The sequence below is a fragment of the Monodelphis domestica genome, chromosome 2 (genome assembly GCF_027887165.1).
Source record: "Monodelphis domestica isolate mMonDom1 chromosome 2, mMonDom1.pri, whole genome shotgun sequence".
Taxonomy (NCBI): Eukaryota; Metazoa; Chordata; class Mammalia; order Didelphimorphia; family Didelphidae; genus Monodelphis; species Monodelphis domestica.
In genome coordinates, this window is record NC_077228.1 from 299,137,907 (window position 1) to 299,157,193 (window position 19,287).

General features: G+C 37.5%; 1 protein-coding gene across 2 annotated transcripts in view; it reads right to left on the minus strand.

The window, feature by feature from the left end:
* The window catches only part of PKHD1 (PKHD1 ciliary IPT domain containing fibrocystin/polyductin), a 770,507-nt gene that overhangs the window by 303,442 nt on the left and 447,778 nt on the right, over window positions 1-19,287 (minus strand). For both annotated transcript variants that reach the window (XM_007484081.2, XM_016431130.2), the window contains exon 52: window positions 4,032-4,160. In XM_007484081.2, coding sequence (XP_007484143.2) covers window positions 4,032-4,160 — 129 coding nt within the window. The remainder of the gene's footprint in view (window positions 1-4,031; window positions 4,161-19,287) is intronic.

The window sequence follows — 19,287 nt, forward strand, 5'->3', positions numbered from 1 at the left end:
TTAACTTCAGAATAAACAGAGATACGATTGTGGAGTCATGATAGTTCCTATGGGCAACCTCATGTAGGAATAACTCTATAGAAACTAATGATACAAAAGCTGGATGGAAGTATTTTACATTAGACTAAAGTTACACTTAAACTAAATTTTATTTCTTGTGTTTCTCGGTTTCCATGCCTTTCATTCTGTCTATATACCATATATATATATATATATATATATATATATATATATATATATATGTATATTTCCTATTTATCCAAAGCTCAAATTGGGAACTTTTTTTCTAAAAAATTCTTATATTTCTAACTTTGATGATAAGCTACAACCCCTTATCAAACATTTCTGGACTAAATTAACATCAAAAATTTGTTGAGTTATTAATTTACATTTTATAATCTGTCCAAATCTATTCACTTTTCTTTGAACTTTCTGAATACTACTACCAAAAACAATTTAGCACAAAGATCCAGAAATTAATACTTCCATCCAATGAATAGTCCAAAAGAATTGAGAAAGATGTGTGAACTGTTTAACCACCAGATAATGACTTTTTTTTCTCTTTTGAGGTAGAGGGAAAGAGTCAAAACAATTAATTCAGACCACCTCCTAAAGAACAATAGTGTTTTGAATTCTTACCAATAGAGAGAGTACCAAACATTGTATTGAGAAGTATAGAATAATTACTTTTAAAACAACAAAAGAAGTAAAAAGGCAGAGTAGATAGTAGTGAACCTTGGATCCAAGAAGTTATTGTTTAGTCATTTTTACTTGGGTGTGACCACAGTGATTTGCCATTTCCTTTTTCCAGCTTATTTTACAGCTGAGGAAAATGAAGCAAACAGGGTGAAGTGACTCTCAGAAATACACAGTCATTAAGTGTCTGGAGCCAAATTTGAACTCAAGAAGACAAGTCTTCCTGACTCTAGGCACAGCACTCTATCCATTGTGCCATGACCCAGGTTTGAATATTGCTGCTGAAACATGTGTAACAATAGCAACACTCAACTTCTCAATGCCTCAGGAAATTTTCAATGAGAAGCATCAGAGCAAGAGCTGATTTATATTAATAAGAGAATTTCTTCACAGAAAATTCCATACATCTTTTTAATCATAGGCCCAGTTCAAAATTATTATTAATGCTAATAATATTTTAAATTTACATAGTATTTAAAATATTTTAAAGTTCTTTCCAATATAATCTTCTCATTTTATATAAATTAACTCATTATTTCAAAGAAACTACATTCATCTGCATTAATCTGAAAAGCATTATCATGGTGGTTTGTCTAATTCATTAACACCATATTCCCTTATTGGAGCAAGAAAGCAGAGAAGGTAGCACTTCTGTGATGTCAGGGCCCTGAACTTAAAACACTAACTTCAAGGAGAGCCTTATACTTCCAAAAATGTAGCCCTTGTTTCCCAATCCAACCACATTGTCTCTGATGTTTATATCACTATTTCTTGGAGAGTTTCTATATGTCCTGTGAGCAGACCATGAACAAAAGACTAAAAGCCCAGAGCCATGAAGTATTCCATGGGGTCCGGAAATCCAACCCACATGGGGACTTCAGTTAGAAGCATGCCAACAAAGATAGCTAAGATTTTTCCACACTGTGGCTAAGAGTTCCAAAGAGTACTGTAAGCTTGGCAACAAGCACAAGTTTCTCTTGCTTCCTGTAGCAGGGGGAATTGGGGTTAAGCAGCTTCCTTGCTATGAAAATGCCAAAGCATAGATCTAGAGTCATTGCATTAGCTAGAACTATCAAAAATTAATATCTGAAAGATTTTGAAAAGTACTCATTCCATTGGAACAATCTGAATATAATAATATACTATGCAAGTTTAGGGTCACCAATTCTTCTTCCCCACTCTTAATACCTCTCACAGAGAGGAAGATTTAGAAGGATTGCCAACATGTTTAACAAAAGAATAACACATCCCTATAGTGCTTTAAGGTTCTCAAAGCCTCTGAAGGAAGTAATTTATGTATTCTTTTTTGTTTGTTTTTACAATCAATACTGTGTATTGGTTCCAAGGCAGAAGAACGGTAAGGGCTATGCATTGGGGACTAAGTAACTTGCCCAGAGTCACATATCTAGGAAGTGTCTCAGGTCAGATTTGAATCCAGTACCACCTGGGTCTCTAGATCTGGCTCTCAATCCATTGAGCCACCCAGCTGCCCCCCTGAATGTATTCTAGTCCTCATTTTATGAAGGAGGAAAGAAAATCTCAGAGAGGTTCAACACCTTTCCTGTATGTGTATATATATAAAATTTATGTATATATATATATATATATATATACATACTACATAAGGCATGTACAGATATTCATCATGTTATCTGTATATTTGTGCTCATACAAATGTCTATAGACACAGAGATGTATAGATAGTTATATATGTTCTGGTCATTTATAGGTTACTTGTATGTAGGTTTACATATGGGAGAAAGGGAGGAAATTTCTCCCCAACCCTTCCATTTCTTTACCGAAGTGAAGTTTCAGAAAGAAGATTTTGACCTGATAAAATGGGAAAAAAGCCAACCTATCAATTAGAATGGTCCAATAAGAGAACAATTTGCCTCAGGAGGTAGTTTACTCCTGATTACTAGAAGTCTTTGAGTGAAGGTCAGATGACCAGGATCTCCCACTGCCCTCATAGACTTAGAGCTGGAAGGCACATTTGAGACTTTCTAGTCCATTCTGTTCATTTGACAAATTAACAAAATGAGACTCTAAAAGGTTAAATGATTTGACTAAAAGGAATCAGGTAAAGAGTAGCAGAATTGGGATTTAGATCCAGCTTCTGTGACTTCATATCCTGCATTCTTACTTTCCACTTTTACCACATTGCTTTCATTGGTTAGGGGTATTAGAAGATCAAATGTCTTAATCATAGAAAAGCAAGAAACCAGTGTCATTGGATGACAGAGTTTGTGAGAGGTAAGGTGTAAGAAGATTGGGACGGTAACAGGGAACAAAGTTATGAATGGTTTTTAAAAGCCAAAGGATTTTATATTTGATTCTGGAGGGAATAGAGAGAACCACTTGAGTTCATTAAAATAAGAAGTATATTTAGATTCAGGTCAAACTAGGTGACCGTTGAGGTCCCTCCTGTCCAACTTTAATATTATGGGTTTTTTGGAACCATTTCAATCTTGGACTCTGACTAAGGCAAACAACTGCTTTAATAATGGCGTTGGCATTTATATCACATTATAATGTTTGTAAAGTACTTTGCAGAGGTCACTTCTTTTGTGTCTTTCAAAAATTCTGTCAGGTGGGTACTCCTGGTGCTCATAATTGAGACAACTGAGGTTCACAGACATTAGATAAGTAAGTGATCCTTAGTCATATGACTCTGTATCAGACCAGTCTCTCCAACTGTAAGTCAAGCACTCTATCCACTGAACTGAGCTCCGGAATTCTTACTTGCTATTGCAATGGAAAATCCAGCCCTATAATGGTATATCCCCACATGATAAAGATAATGAGACTGCATCTGAAAGTGTGATGACATCTAATCCAAGTGCCTCAGAGAGAAAGTATAGTATGTCTAAACAGTGGTTCTGGTCCACTAAGCATGGATTTGATAAGCTATGGAGGCATTCAAAAAGGACTAAGTGGGCTAGTCTTCCTAGTTAGTCTTTTTGGCCACTCTACTCTTGTTTGACCCTTCAGTCATAGCAATCAAGTGAAAGAAAATATTTTATGAATGATGACTATGAGTGCCATTAATTCATTCTATTTTTTCTACCCCATTAAGAGATCATATATAGTTTTCTATTCCTTCCAAAATTGTATGTCCTTTTATTATTTATTATTTCTTTTTATTAATTTATTATACTTTTAATAAATTTGTTTATTTGTAATTTTAGTTATTTATTTTGCTGGTATATTATTCCATAGACTACTGCAATATACATTTAAATCAAAACCATATAATCTACCAATAAAACTCAGCCCTCATTTTGCCTATAGGTTAGGTCATTTTTATTCTAAAAACTCCAAGTTTGTTTACTTACTGGGTAAGATCACAACATCATCTCCTGGTGCTGGGGTCGTGTGATTATATCCTCCCCAGCCCTCTTCAACACCTTGCCATGTTCCAGGATGGGACCACTTTAAAATGGACTTGGGTACATCAGACGGAACTACAAACCAAAAGGTACATAATTAAAATCTCAGTGAAATTATAATAGCTTGCCACTTCTACAATGTTTCCTGTGATTGCCATCACTTACACAACTAGTCATGTTTTGATCTGGTATGTTTCAGAGGTACCTCTTAGATTACCATGGTGCAGGTGCTCATCACCTCTCACTTGAACTATTAGAACAGTCTACAAATTGGACTTCCTACCTCAAGTCTCTCCCTAGTCAAGGCTGTCCTCCACTAAGCTGTCAAAAGGACTTTTAAAGGTGTAAGTCTAACCACATTAACTCCTATTTCATGGACTCAAGTAGCTTTCTCTTGCCTCCAGAATAAAATATAAAATTCTGTTTGCTTTTTAAAACCACCAATAATCTGGATCCTTTCTAATTACCTTTCCAGTCTCCCTACACTGTAACCCCCCTCCACACACACACACTCACACACACATTCTGCCATCTAATTATGCTGACTTGCTTGCAACTCCAATCATTTCCATTGGCTACATTTGGAACTCTTCCGCTTCCCATCTCCTCCTTTCCTAGATTCTTTCAAGTCCCAGCTAAATTCCTGCCTCATAGAAGAAGCCTTTCTAATTACTCCTTAATCTTAATGATTTTCCTCTGAGACTATTTCCAGTTTCTCTCAAATGTATGCTGTTTGTACATAGCTGTTTGCCCATTGACTCCCCCCAGACTATAAACTTTTTGATAGAAAGGACATATGTGTGCCTTTCTTTTTTTTTAAAAGCCTTTATCTTCCATCTTAGAATCAATACTATATATTGGTTCTAAAGAGAAAAATAATAAGGGTATGGGGGCAAAATGACTTGCCTAACATCCACACAGCTAGAAAATGCCTGAGATCACTTTTGACTTCCCATCTCTAAGTTTGGCTCCCTATCTACTCAGCCACCTAGCTGCCCCTCTTGCCTTTCTTTTTGTACTCTGCACTTAGCACAGTGCCTGGTACACATTGAGGCTCACTATACTTTAGCCAACTGGCTGATTGATTGCTATATCCCTCCTCTAATCTACATTTCATCCAGCCTCCAAACTATTTTATGCTCTCTTTTACCTCTAGACTGAACTAGTTTAATAATCCCTTTACTGGATTCCCTCTCTCTAGCAGCACCTCTCTCCAATTCATCTTCCATGTAGATGGCAAAATGAGCTTCCAAAAACACAGTGTTCTTGAATACTCCCTTGTTCAAAAATCTTTCATTTACTCCTTCTTGCCTCTAGGATATAATCAAAATTCCTCAGTTTGGTATTTTAAAACATACCACATTCTGGCTCCAACTTAATTTCTAAATTTATTTAACAGTACTCACCTTCACATATGCTATAGTCCAGCAAACAATCCTTCTTGGGCTTTTTCCCTAAATTTAATAGTCTAACTCCAGCCTTCTATTGCTTTGCTATCCTTAATTATTGGAGTATAGTCTGTCCTAATGTCACTGTCTCTTAGATATTTAAATTTATTTTACAACTCATGTCAGGTGCTTCCTACCTGAAGCCTTCCTTGATCACTCCAGTTGCTAAGCCTCTCTTCTTTCTTAAACTATTTTTGAAATAACTTTCCTGGATACAAGCTTACACCAAATAGAATGTGAGCTTCTTCATGACAGAAGTTATTTAATCCCATATTTGCATCCTGGGAGACCAACACAATGTATGGCCCCTAATAATGTTCAACAAGTAATTATTGATTGATTAACTGATTCCTTATTCCAAGGGCAACTTTCTAAGTCAAACTGCTTCCCTAAGAAAATATTATAAGCATTATTATCCCCATTTTATAAAAGTTTTCCAGAACTTGAAAGTTAGAACATCTGGATTCTTTAAATAATGGCCAACTGTAATATATGACCAGAAGTTCACACACTCACACACTGGGAGACTGGAGAGAAAGAGTGAGAAAACTGAAAAAATGGAGAGAGGAGAGAGATTGATCCTCCCCTCTTTTCCCCTTGGGAAAGATAGCACTATTTGTCTTCCTAAGGGAAGACACTATATATCTCCTCAGAGATTGGGTTTGAGAGGTGGAGGTTAAGGACTGGAGGAGAAAGTCTTAGAGCAATGACCCACTCCCTCCCTTCTTGATCTTAGCTATTGCTGAGAGGCAGGTAAATTTCCTGCCTCTTGATCCTCCCAATATCCCAAATGCCACCTTACCCTTTGAGACCTAGTTCACTCCTTAGCCCTGATCTTGAACTATTCTCCCTTTTGGCAAATGGTATGATTTCCCACCCCCTCCCCCAAATCTTTAGGCTCCTTCTTTGATTCAGAAAGCAGGCAGACATGATCTAAAGGGTAACACTTTATTCTTGAGGAAACACAGGGAAGGGAGGATGAAGGTGTTTGGTTGAGGAAAGTGAGAGATAGGAATCCCTATAGATTAGCAACTGACCTCTCCCCCCAAATCCTGAGGGATTCAGGTGTCTGCCTCACCCTCTTTTGATCAGTTGTTGGATTTGTCCTTCCTCCTAAACTAATCTGGCTATGAGTTCAATTTCAGGACAATTTGGGAAAAAAGAAATGTTCTCAGGCTTTCTATAAAGTCCCAATCTACTTTTGTCTTCAGTTGTAAGCAGAGAGATTTAGGGGTTCACTCAAAGGTATTCAGTGTCCAAAGGGATCCTCTGTCTCAAAGGTTCTCTTCTCAGACCCTCCAATCCAGGAGAGAGCTGATCAGAAGTGAACTGACAGTTTTGAATCCTCTTAGGTCCTCCCTTCCTTCCTGGAATCTTGAGTCTTCCTTGTCCTTCCCTGGCTTGAGCTGTTCCTTTGCTTTGCTGGATCTGATTTTTTCTTCTTTTGAAACTTCTCTCTTACAATTCCCCCTTTTTTTGTCTTGTGCAGATTTGACACCCTGACAAATGAACCACATTGAATAAGTTACTTCCCTTACTTTCTTAGTACTAAATTTCCATCTATCTATATTCTATATCCTACATGCCCCTTCCAAAATAAAAAATCTCTTGACCCTTAACTATGTCTTACTCTTAACTTAGTTTAACTTGGTTAACTAATGCTATGCTAAGATAGGTTTCTGGGAAGAGATTCAGGGTGGGTGTGTTTTGTTACAAAGGTTGAAACAATTCAATAACATGTATATGGACTAACAATGTCCTATAACAATATGCAACAATGTTAAATTAACTATCTATTAATAATATCTTAACGATTTATAGACATGATAATATTTTTATAACTCCCTATGTTATCTTACATTTTTATAACTTCTCGAACTATTACAACTTCTTTAACATTCAAGATATTTAAGTATCCTATATTATGCTAGTTCTATTCTTTCCCTATCACTGACTCTCTAAACTTTGAACTTCCCTTTTTGGCCCTCGCTCTTCTCTTTCCCTGATCTAAGTTGTGTTTAGATTGTTAGTCGATTCCTACCCTATATTAGTATGTTAGTGCTCTAAAATTTACATTATGTACATGTATGTTTACTGTATAATCATTACACATGATACATGTATATATGTATATTACATATGTACATGAGTTCTGCTTTGCAGTCAACCAGACAGAAAAGTTTTTTTCTAGTTCTATTCTGCCTATTTGAGTCTTGCAAGAATTTTATTTACAAGTATATACATTTTTCATTATCATCGGTCTTGCTTAACAAGGCCCCTAAATCAGTGTGTTTTATGGTTATGTTTTAAATATGTTTTGAGGCATGCACATACTTACTCCCTGTAGATGGATCCTCTTCCCATGTTGACTGATGTTTCTATCTTCTTTTTTATTCCAGGTTTATGTGTGTGTTGCATGCATGTTATTAATGTGAAGTTAATATATATGGTGCTTCATCTTACGTGACATGTTTCTTGAAGTTCCTTTTCCTACATAGTTCACAGGTAATAGTTCTTTTCTGTGTTCCTTTTATCCATTTAGAGTCTATGATGTCCTAGATTCTTTCTCTCTCTGGTCCAGCTGTCTCTGTCTGTTCAGGAAACATTTCTCCATCGTCTCATCTTGATGAAAGCCTTCTCTCACCTTGCACTGGAATATGCATGAGTGTAAGATGTGTTGCTATTGTATGAGTGTGTAAGAATGGTTGATATTTTATGAGCGTAAGTAGGAGTGGTTAAGATTGGGTGATGGGTGAGACTTTGTGTAGAGTTTTTTCTAGTTTGCTTTAGAATTTTTTTGAACGTATATAATGTTTTCCTTGTCCTAGGAATTATGTGAGAGTGAGGGATGGAGAGTTATATAGCTATAGAGGGAGATAAATGGATTTTTCTGCTTCTTGGATTATAATCCATTTTCTTCCATTATCATTCATATTTCAGCATTACTATGTCTGGGGATGTATATAGCTTGTGTTTCCTTGCTCTTGTAAATTTCTCTCTGGGTCTGTACCTCTTGTGTATGGTCTGGGGAATTTTCTGATCCAATTTCATCCAGGTCAGTTGGGGCAAAGTAGTGTCTGACATGTGAAGAATGATACCACAGTTCTTTCCCTATGATTTTGATTGAGGTAGCTATTGTGAATGCAACTTGGAATGGTCCTTTCAATTGGATCTGTTACTGTGCTTCTTGTAAAGTTTTTCACATATACCATGTCTCCAGTGTTGATATTGTGTAGTACAAAGTACCCTTTTCACCATTAAGCCTAAATTGCATAGTTCTTTCAGTCTCTCCTGTATACTTGTCAGATAAGTGTGTAACTGACATTCCCCTCCCAGCATGAAAATATAAGATGACTTTGTGGTCCTTCCATGCCAGAAAGGCTGTCCAAACAGTAATTCATGTGGGCATATATGCAAATCTCCCCTGGTCTTTGTCCTTAGGTGGAATAGTGCAAGTGGGAGAACTTCTGTCCACTTGTGGTGTGTTTGTGCACATAGTTTTCTCACTGCAGTTTTAAGTTATCTATTCATTCTTTCCACCTGACCTGAACTGCCTGGATGGTAAACCACATGTAGATTTCCTTTATTCTCAGATTCTGTAAGATTTAGTAAATGTAAAGTGAGTCCCTTTATCAGAATCTATGCTATCTGGAATGCCATATCTGAGGATGATCGTTTTCAGGAGTGTCCTGAATATAAAGGCTATGTTATTCTTCTTGGCTCAGTATGCTTCTTTCCAGTGGGTTAATCTATCCAGTAGGGCATACTTATATCCTTTGTCACTAGGCATATTGATGTAATCTGCAAGCATTCGAAGGGTATGAAGGCTAAAGGTCTACCGCTAATGCTTTGCTTCTAAAATGACCTTGGCTGTATTACCTGTGTAATATTTATTGGGAAAGGAAATAGAGGGATTGGAAAAATGGGGATAAAGTGAGGTTTGTATGAGGGTATGGAGGAGAGAGGGGAGAGAGGGAATATTGCTCGGGGAAGCAAAGGAGAGAGATGCCCCCTGCTGGGAGGAAGCAGCAGGGGTCCGATAAGGACTATTTGTCCCGGAATGACTGAACTGAAGTTCAGCTCCCTCTATGACGAGAAAAGATAGTCCACTTTTGTATGAGTTCAAATAATATAAAGTTTAATAACCAGTTGGGATTGGAGTTCTTTCCTTAGCTTCAGAGTTTCGGCCAGGCCCCAGAGGCTGGCGGAGGGTTCCTCCCACTCCCATCTATTCTATATCAGTCCTGCTTTGTCTAATTCAGAATCTTAGCAGTAGACAGAAAGCAAACAAGAACAGTTCTAAAATTCAGAAGCCTGTGTCTTCAGGCTGAACCAAGAAGAGCATGCCACTCCAGACTGGGCTGAACAAGCTCCTCTCTCTTCCAACACCAGGAAGCAAGTCCAACCCCGGCAGGAAGGAAGTGCTAGTCACAAGACCCAACTGCCACTCCTGGCAGGAAGGAAGTGCTAGTCACAAGACCCAACTGCCACTCCTAGATGCCCCTTCCCCCACCAATGTCAGTCTAGTTTCCTTTCCACACCTGCAAGGATCACATGTTTGGCATACTCTTATTGCATATGTAGATATCTCTGGGGCTGTCCAAAATCTTTTAATTTCATCTAACAATGCTAGAGTGCCATAATGTCCTTTGGAATGTATGACATTGCAGAGATAGTAGTACAATATTTTGGGCAAAATGGGATTCCCTCCTTCTGCTATCTAGATCCCATTCACTAGTTTTGCTTCCAATCATTGTTTCCATGACAGAACCTCTTCTTCATTGCAAGCTTTTATGGCATCTTGCTTTTCCATTAGAGAGAAGTTCAGCACATGCATGAGACCAAATATGGCTGCAAATTTTGCTGTTATGTCAGTACCGTTATTTCCTTGGGATATATTACCTTTGCCAAAGGAATGAGCTTTGCAGTGTATTACAGCAACTTCTTTTGGCAACAGAACTGCATTCTAAGAGTTGTGATATAAGTTTCCCATAAGTTATGTGTTTCCCAACCAATGTAATGAACCTTCTATTCTTCCATATATCCCCTGTCCTGTGCAAAACCAAGAAAGAATAATTCTAATCACAATAAATGTTCACTCTTTCATCTTTCCCTAAGAAGAGAGACATGGTAAAATCTTGTAGTTCTACTCCCTGAGCACTGACATGGCTAGGCAGAGAGGCATGCCAGAGCGTGTCAGTTTGGATAACTACAGATGCCCTGGTGACTTTTATTTTGGTGTATGTAAGAAGATTCATCAAAAAACATTTCCAGGTCAGGATTGATGATTAGAGTATCTTTTAAATCCTGTCTGGACTTCTGCATTAGATCTATTGTTTGTGCACAATCATGCAATGGCTCTCCTGTGAGTGGCAATTCAGGGATAAGAGTTGCTGGATTTAATGGTGCACATCAATGTATGCTGGGAACAATCAGGCCATGACGCCTTGACAGAGTCATGCATGGTAGCTGGGGAGACCACAGAGTGGTCCTTGGTGAGATGTGACTGCCCATCCAGGACTCCTTTACATGATCTTTTTCACCAATGTCCCTTACCTATGAATTGGCATGATTATTATTACCCCTAGTCTCAGGAATGCAAGAGCAAAAATCTGTACCCTAATTCCCCAAAACATCGCCAAAAGATCAGACCCTCAAACCCAATCCCAAAAAGACTATCATGGGTTAACTTTTATTTAGGTACAAAATTCCCAGCAAAACCACAGCTACAGGCCAAGCCCCAAACTTCCCCACTCATAGAAACCTATTCTCATGAAGCCAGCACACAAATCAATCATAGAGGCCTAAGCAATAAGTACAAGTACATCAAGCTTCAGTATGCCTCAGTGATTCAACTTCACAAACCAGTAACTTGCCAGTGGGAAACTCCCTAGTAAGAACCCTGAGAAACGATCAGTCTAAATTTGAATTATGTTCCCAGTACCTCTCAACTTCAATGATATGATTATTGAATTGTCTTTTTAAAATGGTTGATTAATTATTCCATTTTATTAAAAGCAATAAGTAATTTTCCTTGATTGTTTGTAAACTCAGAACTTCTCACAGGGTAATGAGAAAATTAAGCCACCTGTGACAAAATCATTTATCTTGTATTCTGTCTGTAATCACAATACAAAAATACAGAATGTTAATCAAGTGATTTGCTAAAAGTTAATGTATCACTTTTCCAATTATCTCGCTTTGATTTTGTATATCTGTAAGCCAAGAAAATGGGTATAAAAATAAAATCCAAGCCTGGGAATGGCAGAGAAACTATCATATGAAAAGCAGTCCCATGGCTGTAATGATTAAGCTGTCTTCTGTTTGTTATTTTTGTTGACTGATTGTTCGTCACCTGTCGTGAAACCCTGGAGATGTGAGCAAGGGTGGACTTTTCCCATGGCAGATGTAGGACAGGTTTTCATTGACTAGCAAGATTACTTCATATTGGGATAATCTGGCATATGTAAATGCCTGCATGTTACTACATTTTACAATTTTCTCTATTTGATGAGCAGAGTACATATGCAATCTGCATCCCAGAACTAGGTCATTGGCTTTTTTCACCATTAGAGTGGCTGCTGCTATACATCTCAGGTAATGAACCATTCCTTGAGCTACAGGGACCAGTATGGTACTGTAATAAAAAATTGGTCTCATTTGAAGTCCAAAGGTCTGAGTTAGGACTCCAGAAGCTATCCCCCTTTGCTTCATGGACAAATAAATGGAATTCCTTAGTGTAATCTGGAATACCCAATGCTGGAACTATCGAAATCACTTGCTTTAGTTGTATGAGAGCATTCAAGTGTTCATTTGTAAGTTTTAGGGGTTCTTCCACTTCATTCTTAGTTAAATCAATCAGACACTTGGAGATGTTAGGATACCAAATCACCCACTGCCTTGAAAATCCACAAATCCCTAGAAATGTCCTCAGCTGTTTCTTTGTTCTTGGCACTCCTAGCTTTTGAATGTCTGCTATTCTTTTGGTGGAAATCTTTCTAGTGCCCTTCTCTAAGATGAAGCCAAGATATTCTACTCTAGGTAAGACCCACTTCAATATGTTTCTTGAAATTTAAGCCCTTTCTTGTACAGTTCTATTAGCAATTTTTTTGAATCTTGCTGGCATGTTCTAGCTGATGGGGATGCAAGCAGGAAGTCATCCACATACTGCACTATTTTGCTGTGTTTTAATTTTATTGATTCTAGATCTCCTTTCAATAATTGACAAAATATTGATGCACTTTCAGCACAGCCTTGAACCAATTGGACCCACTATATCTTATGGTCCCCCCCCCCCATTGGAATGCGAAGATGTTTTGACTCTCGGGGTATAATGGGACTGTAAAATACATGTTGGCAAGGTCAACAATGGTATACCAGCTAGCTGAACTAGGGATCTCTGATATGATGGCACTTGGGGATAGAGTGATTGTGTAAGTCCTTTTTATAAAATTATTGATCACCCTCAAATTGCAGGAACCTCTAGCTGGGTCTTCCATCAGGTGTTGTTTTGTTCTTTTTGATTGCTAGAATTGGGCCGTTGTATTTTGAGATTGTAGGTCTTAATATGCCTTCCTCCAGTAAACTCTCTATGATCAGAGCAATGCTCTCTGTGGCTTTTTTATTCAGTTTATATTGAGGGATTTTGGTGGGGTTGTTCCTTCCTTCACCTCAATATTCACTGGTGTAGCTGATTTAATTATTACTACATCATTTGAATGTCTAGTCCTTATGCCTTGAGGTATGTCTTTGGGGATTTCAAACATTGGTTTGTCTTTGTGCAGCTAATCATGTATTTCACTTAATTGCCCCCAAAATAGAAGTGGATAGTGTTTCAATGATTGCTTATGTACATGCAAATTGATTTTCCCTGATTGCTCACACTAAATAGTTGCCTCAATTTTGCATAAAAAAGTCCCTCCCCAAAAGATTATTGGGGCTCTAGGTATTAGTAGGAAGGAGTGATCAATTGATAAAGGACCTAGCTTTGTCATCTTTAGTTCAAGTTTCGGAACCCTTTGTATTTCCCTGGGAGCCCTAGCTACTATCATGGATCCATCTATGGTGCTGTTCCCTAGGAATGACTTGAGAATAGATCTTGTTGCCCCAGTATTGATCAAAGCTTTGTAGTCTTGTTCTGCAACTTTTATCCATACATAATGTTCTTGATTGTGATGTCTTTGTAGAACTGGTACCATCATGTTCAGTGATTCTATCTATGTTCCTCAAGTCTTGAACTAACTTTTGCCCAGTAATCTGCTTTAGGCATGTGTTCTGTTTGTGAATCTGGTTCCCCTTCTGTTAAATATTGATTCTCTACCCCTTCTTGTGAAGTTTTAATGATTGGGTTTTATCCAGTGTAGGTTTCAGTTTTGGAGCCGGTCTTAGAGAGACTGTGACAGGCAATGGAATGTTGATGAGAGGCAGGAATTGCATTCTGGCTTGTATAAGTGTCAGTCAGTGTCAGAGCTTCTCAGAGAGTGTTTAGCTGTTTTCTCTTGTCTTTTTTCTCCCTCACCCATCTTCTTGGAGTTTGTGGAATGTGCTGGTCTGTGGGAAAGCATGTCCTTATGTTATGGATTTTGAACAATGCTTTCCCCTTTCCAGTGATTCCTCTCAATGATTTCTTGTAATGGTTTGGAATTATTGTTTGATTCTATATTATCTGAGTGTTGTGAATCAGCTATTGGTTTGGGAAATAAATCTTTTGCTCCAGGATCTAAGTTGGACTTTTGTTCACTCTCCTTTATTTCCTTCTGTACAGAAGTTTGCTCTTGCACTTCAGTGTTTGGGGTTATGGATTTTTGTGTGTTAGAATCTGCAACTCTGGACTTTTCTTGGGTTGTCTCTTGCTTTTCTCTTGTTTCCTTCTCTTTGGTGTTTGGAGAATCAGTGCAAGATTTCTTTTTAGTTAATACTTGCTCATAATGCTGGATTTGAGTGAAGGATTTGTTAGGAATTTCTGTGCTTTTTATTTCCAATCCATATTTGCATATCAGGAAATTTTCTAGATATTTCTTGATTTGCTCCTTATCCTTCCCATTGTTCTCTTCTGTGCCCCTATATGATTCAAATATCTTGTTCTTCATGCCCAATATGTCTTTTTGTAACTCCTTCTCCATCTTTTCTATTTCCCTCTGTTTTAAGTTCTTGTTTTCTTTGTTTTCCTCTCCAGACTCTATGTCTTCCACCAACAATTCTTTTATCGTCCCTCCTGTAACAGCCCCTGTTTTCCATCCCTATACTCTTTTTGCATTAAATGTGGCTCCTCTCTGGCTTCATGAAGTGTATTGGTAATCCCCCTTAGATACTACAGTTGAAGTCCTGGTACATATCTGTAATGGCTGCCATTTCTGAGAGCACTTTGTCAAGCCTACTGTCCAAGTTGTTGATGTCACTCTTGCCCAAGATTATTTTAAGTCCTTTTCTAATTGTTGAATAAAATTGCCAAAACATCATGACAGATCCATATAACACTGGAAAAGTGGGCCACGGATTTGATATCTCTAATTTAATCCCAATACTTTGTGATGTTCATGGCTGCCCCTATGAAATCACTAAGCATGGTTGTAATTGTCCCAAAGATGGAGTAGTACCAGTGAGCCAACGGTACTAACACTAGAGTAGTCCAAATTGCTTTTTGATACATTTTGTTCCTTTTAATATCTAACCCTTATTCAGATATGTGTTCAAGCCTCCCCAAAGGAAAATAAGATGTCAGTTTGAATCTCTATATGTGTGTATTCAGGGTTCTGTGCTCAAGTGAGTTGCCCCTCCCCAAGTCTCTTTCAACTGCTAGGTACAACTGTTGATAATGGAGTCTTGTTCTTTGTCCAGATAACTGGGGTGCCAATCTGTAATATATGACCAGAAGGAGGTCACACACTGACTCACTGGGGAACTGGAGAGAAAGGGTGAGAGAACTGAAGAAATGGAGAGGGAAGAGATTGATCATTCCCTCTCTTCCCCTTGAAGATAGCACTATTTATCTTCCTGAGGGACAAAATATGTCTCCTCAGAGACTGGGTTTGGGAGGTGGAGGTTAAGGACTGGAGGAGAAAGTCTTAGAGCAATGACCCACTCCCTCCCTTCTTGATCTTAGCTATTGCTGAGAGGCAGGTAAATTTCCTGCCTCTTGATCCTTGCAATATCCCAAATGCCACCTTACCCTTTGAGACCTAGTTCACTCCTTAGCTCTGGTCTTGGACTATTATCCCTTTTGGTGAATGGTATGATTCCCCCCAAATCTTCAGACTCTTTCTTTGATTCAGAAAGCAGGCAGATCTGATCTAAAGGGTAACACTTTATTCTTGAGGAAACACAGGGAAGGGAGGATGAAGGTGTTTGGTTGAGGAAAGTGGGAAATAGGAATCCCTATAGATTAGCAACTGACCTCTCCCCTCAAATCCTGAGGGATTCAGGTGTCTGCCTCAACCTCCTTTGGTCAGTTATTGAGCTTTTCCTTCCTCCTAAGCTAATCTGGCTATGAGTTGAAGTTCAGGACAATTTGGGGAAAGAGAAATGTTCTCTGTAGACAGCTTTCTATAAAGTCCCAATCTACTTTTGTCCTCAGTTGTAACAAGAGAGATTTAGGGGATCACTCAAAGGTAGTCAGTGTCCAGAAGGATCCTCTGTCTCAGAGGTTCTCCTCTCACACCCTCCAATCCAGGAGAGAGCTGATCAGAAGTGAACTGACAGTTTTGAATCCTCTCAGCTCCTCCCTTCCTTCCTGGGATCTTGAGTCTTCCTTGTCCTTCCTCCATTTGGACTATTCCTTTGCTTTGCTGAATCTGATTTTTTCTTCTTTTCCAACTTCTCTTACACAACTCAAAATATTTCATAATGGATAAATGATATATACACACATATATAGATATACATATATAAATATGTCCTTTATATATCCCCTATAAAGTGGGAATATAAAAAACTTAATAACAAACGAGTGATATGTGTATATAAATATATACTCACACATACACACACATGTATGCCTATACATATATGTGTGTATCACTCATTTATTAAGGAATTTTTTTAATATTCCCATCTTATATGTGTATATTCCCTATAAAATGGGGATATCAGCAAAATTGCTTTTTAACTTCATTTATCTATCCCTTGTTACCTAGTTCTTTATGGATGTGGACCTTGCTTCACACTATACTATGGATTTATTTAGATTTCAGGAATGGTCTAGAAACTTAGGTAGGACAAAAATACGTCTTTATTTTCATTATATTATATGTCTTTAAAATATTATATGAAAGGGTTTTTAAGTTTCACTAAACTTCCACAATAGTTCATGTTGCAAAAGGTTAAGAATCAATGCACTATATATACCACAATGAACTATAAAATTTTAAGTCAAATTCTACCAGCCAATGTGCACCATTCCTCCAAATTGCTCTTCTGTATATTTCATTCACTCAGAATGACTTGCTGTTGAATTTGTCATTTAATATGATTGTTAAACAAATGCTTTATGGTTACAATATGTTCTTTTAAAAAAGGGTAAAGTAGATTTCCCCTTTACTACACTGAATAGAGAGTTGGCTCTTTTCAGATTGTTTGAATCTGATTGCTTTGTGGTAAATAGGAGGACAAGGACAGAAGTTGTAAAGGAAGTGTGGGTGTAGATGGGTTTAGAATTGTTTCCTTGAAGGCGAAATCCTTGATGATGACATGACAGATCCATGTGAGTTTTTTAATATTCTATTTGCATGTGTATGTGCACACACAAAAACATACATTTGTCTTTGAATATCCAGTACCTATATACCAGTGTGTATATGTTTGGTGTATGTGTGTGTGAATGCATCTAAAATGATGACCTTTTTTCAGCTCTAGTTTTATGACATATCTGTTAACATTCATTTTACTGATATGGTACACATGCCTACGAAGTAACATGCCTATGACTATACAGTTCATATAAAGTATAATACAGGAAAAAGACAACTCCAGTTGAACTCACAGGCTAGTAATGACTCATAATTTTCATGGTTTAAAACCATTCATTACCTAAATGCCCATAAATTTCCTTCTGACAATTTATTTGGCTGAACATTGGTATTAGAGGAAAAGGACATGATAACACAAGAGGAAGATGCTCTGAAAATGAAGACTGGAGAAAAAAAAGAAAATAAAAATTGGAGAAAAAAAAAAGATAGTAAGGAAGCCCTGAGTTGTCTAATGATTGAATGTTGCAATACAATGGCCTCCATTCCCCTTCCTTGATTTCTGGGCCTTAACATAAACCTCATTGACTGATGTAGATCTGAGTGATTGAGAAAACATCTAGATTCAAGGCAGTGAAATAAAGAAAGGAACCTATGATTTTATGTATTATCCATCCTTCTGATTATTTTATGGAACCTTCTTCAGTCCAAAGATGATCAGAAAGGTCTGGGACAGAAACCATCTTTGAATATAAAACTTTTTTTTTTTAATTCTAAGTCATAGTTTGAAAAGAAATGGAAATAGATGATCATAAAGAAGAGAGATAGAGGAAAGTCTGAATGGACCAATGCAATTTACAATGGAAAACACTCATCTCAATAATGGAGTGGGTTGATACTCTATTGGTTCAATAGAAAGTGTACTAGATGTGAAGCCAAAAGACCAATATTCAAATTCTGCATTTGATGCTTACTACTTCAGTGATCTTGGATAAGTCACTTAACCACTCTAGGCATCAGTTGTTCATTTGTTTCATCTGTAAAATGAAGGGGTTGAACTAAATGGCTTTGGAAGTTTCTTCAAGTTCTAGTTCCATGATCTTATCATATATTGTTATAATCAATATTAATTTCTCTTAGTCTTTTATAAAAGAAAATATGTCACATCTCAGATAAAAATGATCTCATCTCTAACTAACTATAGAATTAGATGTCTAGAAATTTCAGGAAAGAAAAATATCAACCCTTCATCCCTCTTCTGGTTTCCTAGATAAAACATCATGAAGTTCTTTAAATTCCCATTTGGTCTCTCCAATTATTATTGTCTTCCCCTGTCCCTAAAGTGGTTGACTACACTATTTCCATAGAAAGTAATTTGCCTCCTTGCCTTGACTTTTCTCTCTATCCTGGCTAGTCCCTCAAAGATGATTCTATAAACAAAATACATCACCTGTGTTAGTCTTTGATTAGAAAAAAAAATACCTCATATGTGTAAACCATAGATCAATTGGATCAAAATTCTCCTGTTGGATCTATGCCTCTATATCCTTCAATTGGATCAAAATTCTCCTGTTGGATCTGTGCCTCTATATCCTTCATTTATCATTGTTTGCCATGCCCTTTTAGTTCTGAACCTCAACTCCATGGGTCTGGTTCCTAACAGCTGAATGAACTAAAGTGAAAGACAGACACACTCAATCAGAGTTTTAATAGGAATTGGGAACCTTGTCCTTGTCCTTAGCCAAAGAATATTATAAATTCCCCATGCCAGGGCTGCCAGTCACTAAGCTTTTTTGAGTTACACCTTTTTGGGAATGGAACCCGAGACTTACTTTTATTATAATCCAAATAATAAAAATTGCATGACAATGTAGCATTATCAATGTATTCTTACCCCCACTGCCACTCCACCCTGCAAATTAATTGGCAGGTTATTTTCCAGCATGGCTTAAGGAGAAGATGTTACAAATGCCATCCAATTCACTCTCTAGTGAAATAAGATGACATCCTACATTATTCTTCATAACAGATCCTGAAAATCACTGGCCTGGTCCATGTGTATGCTGTGTTTAC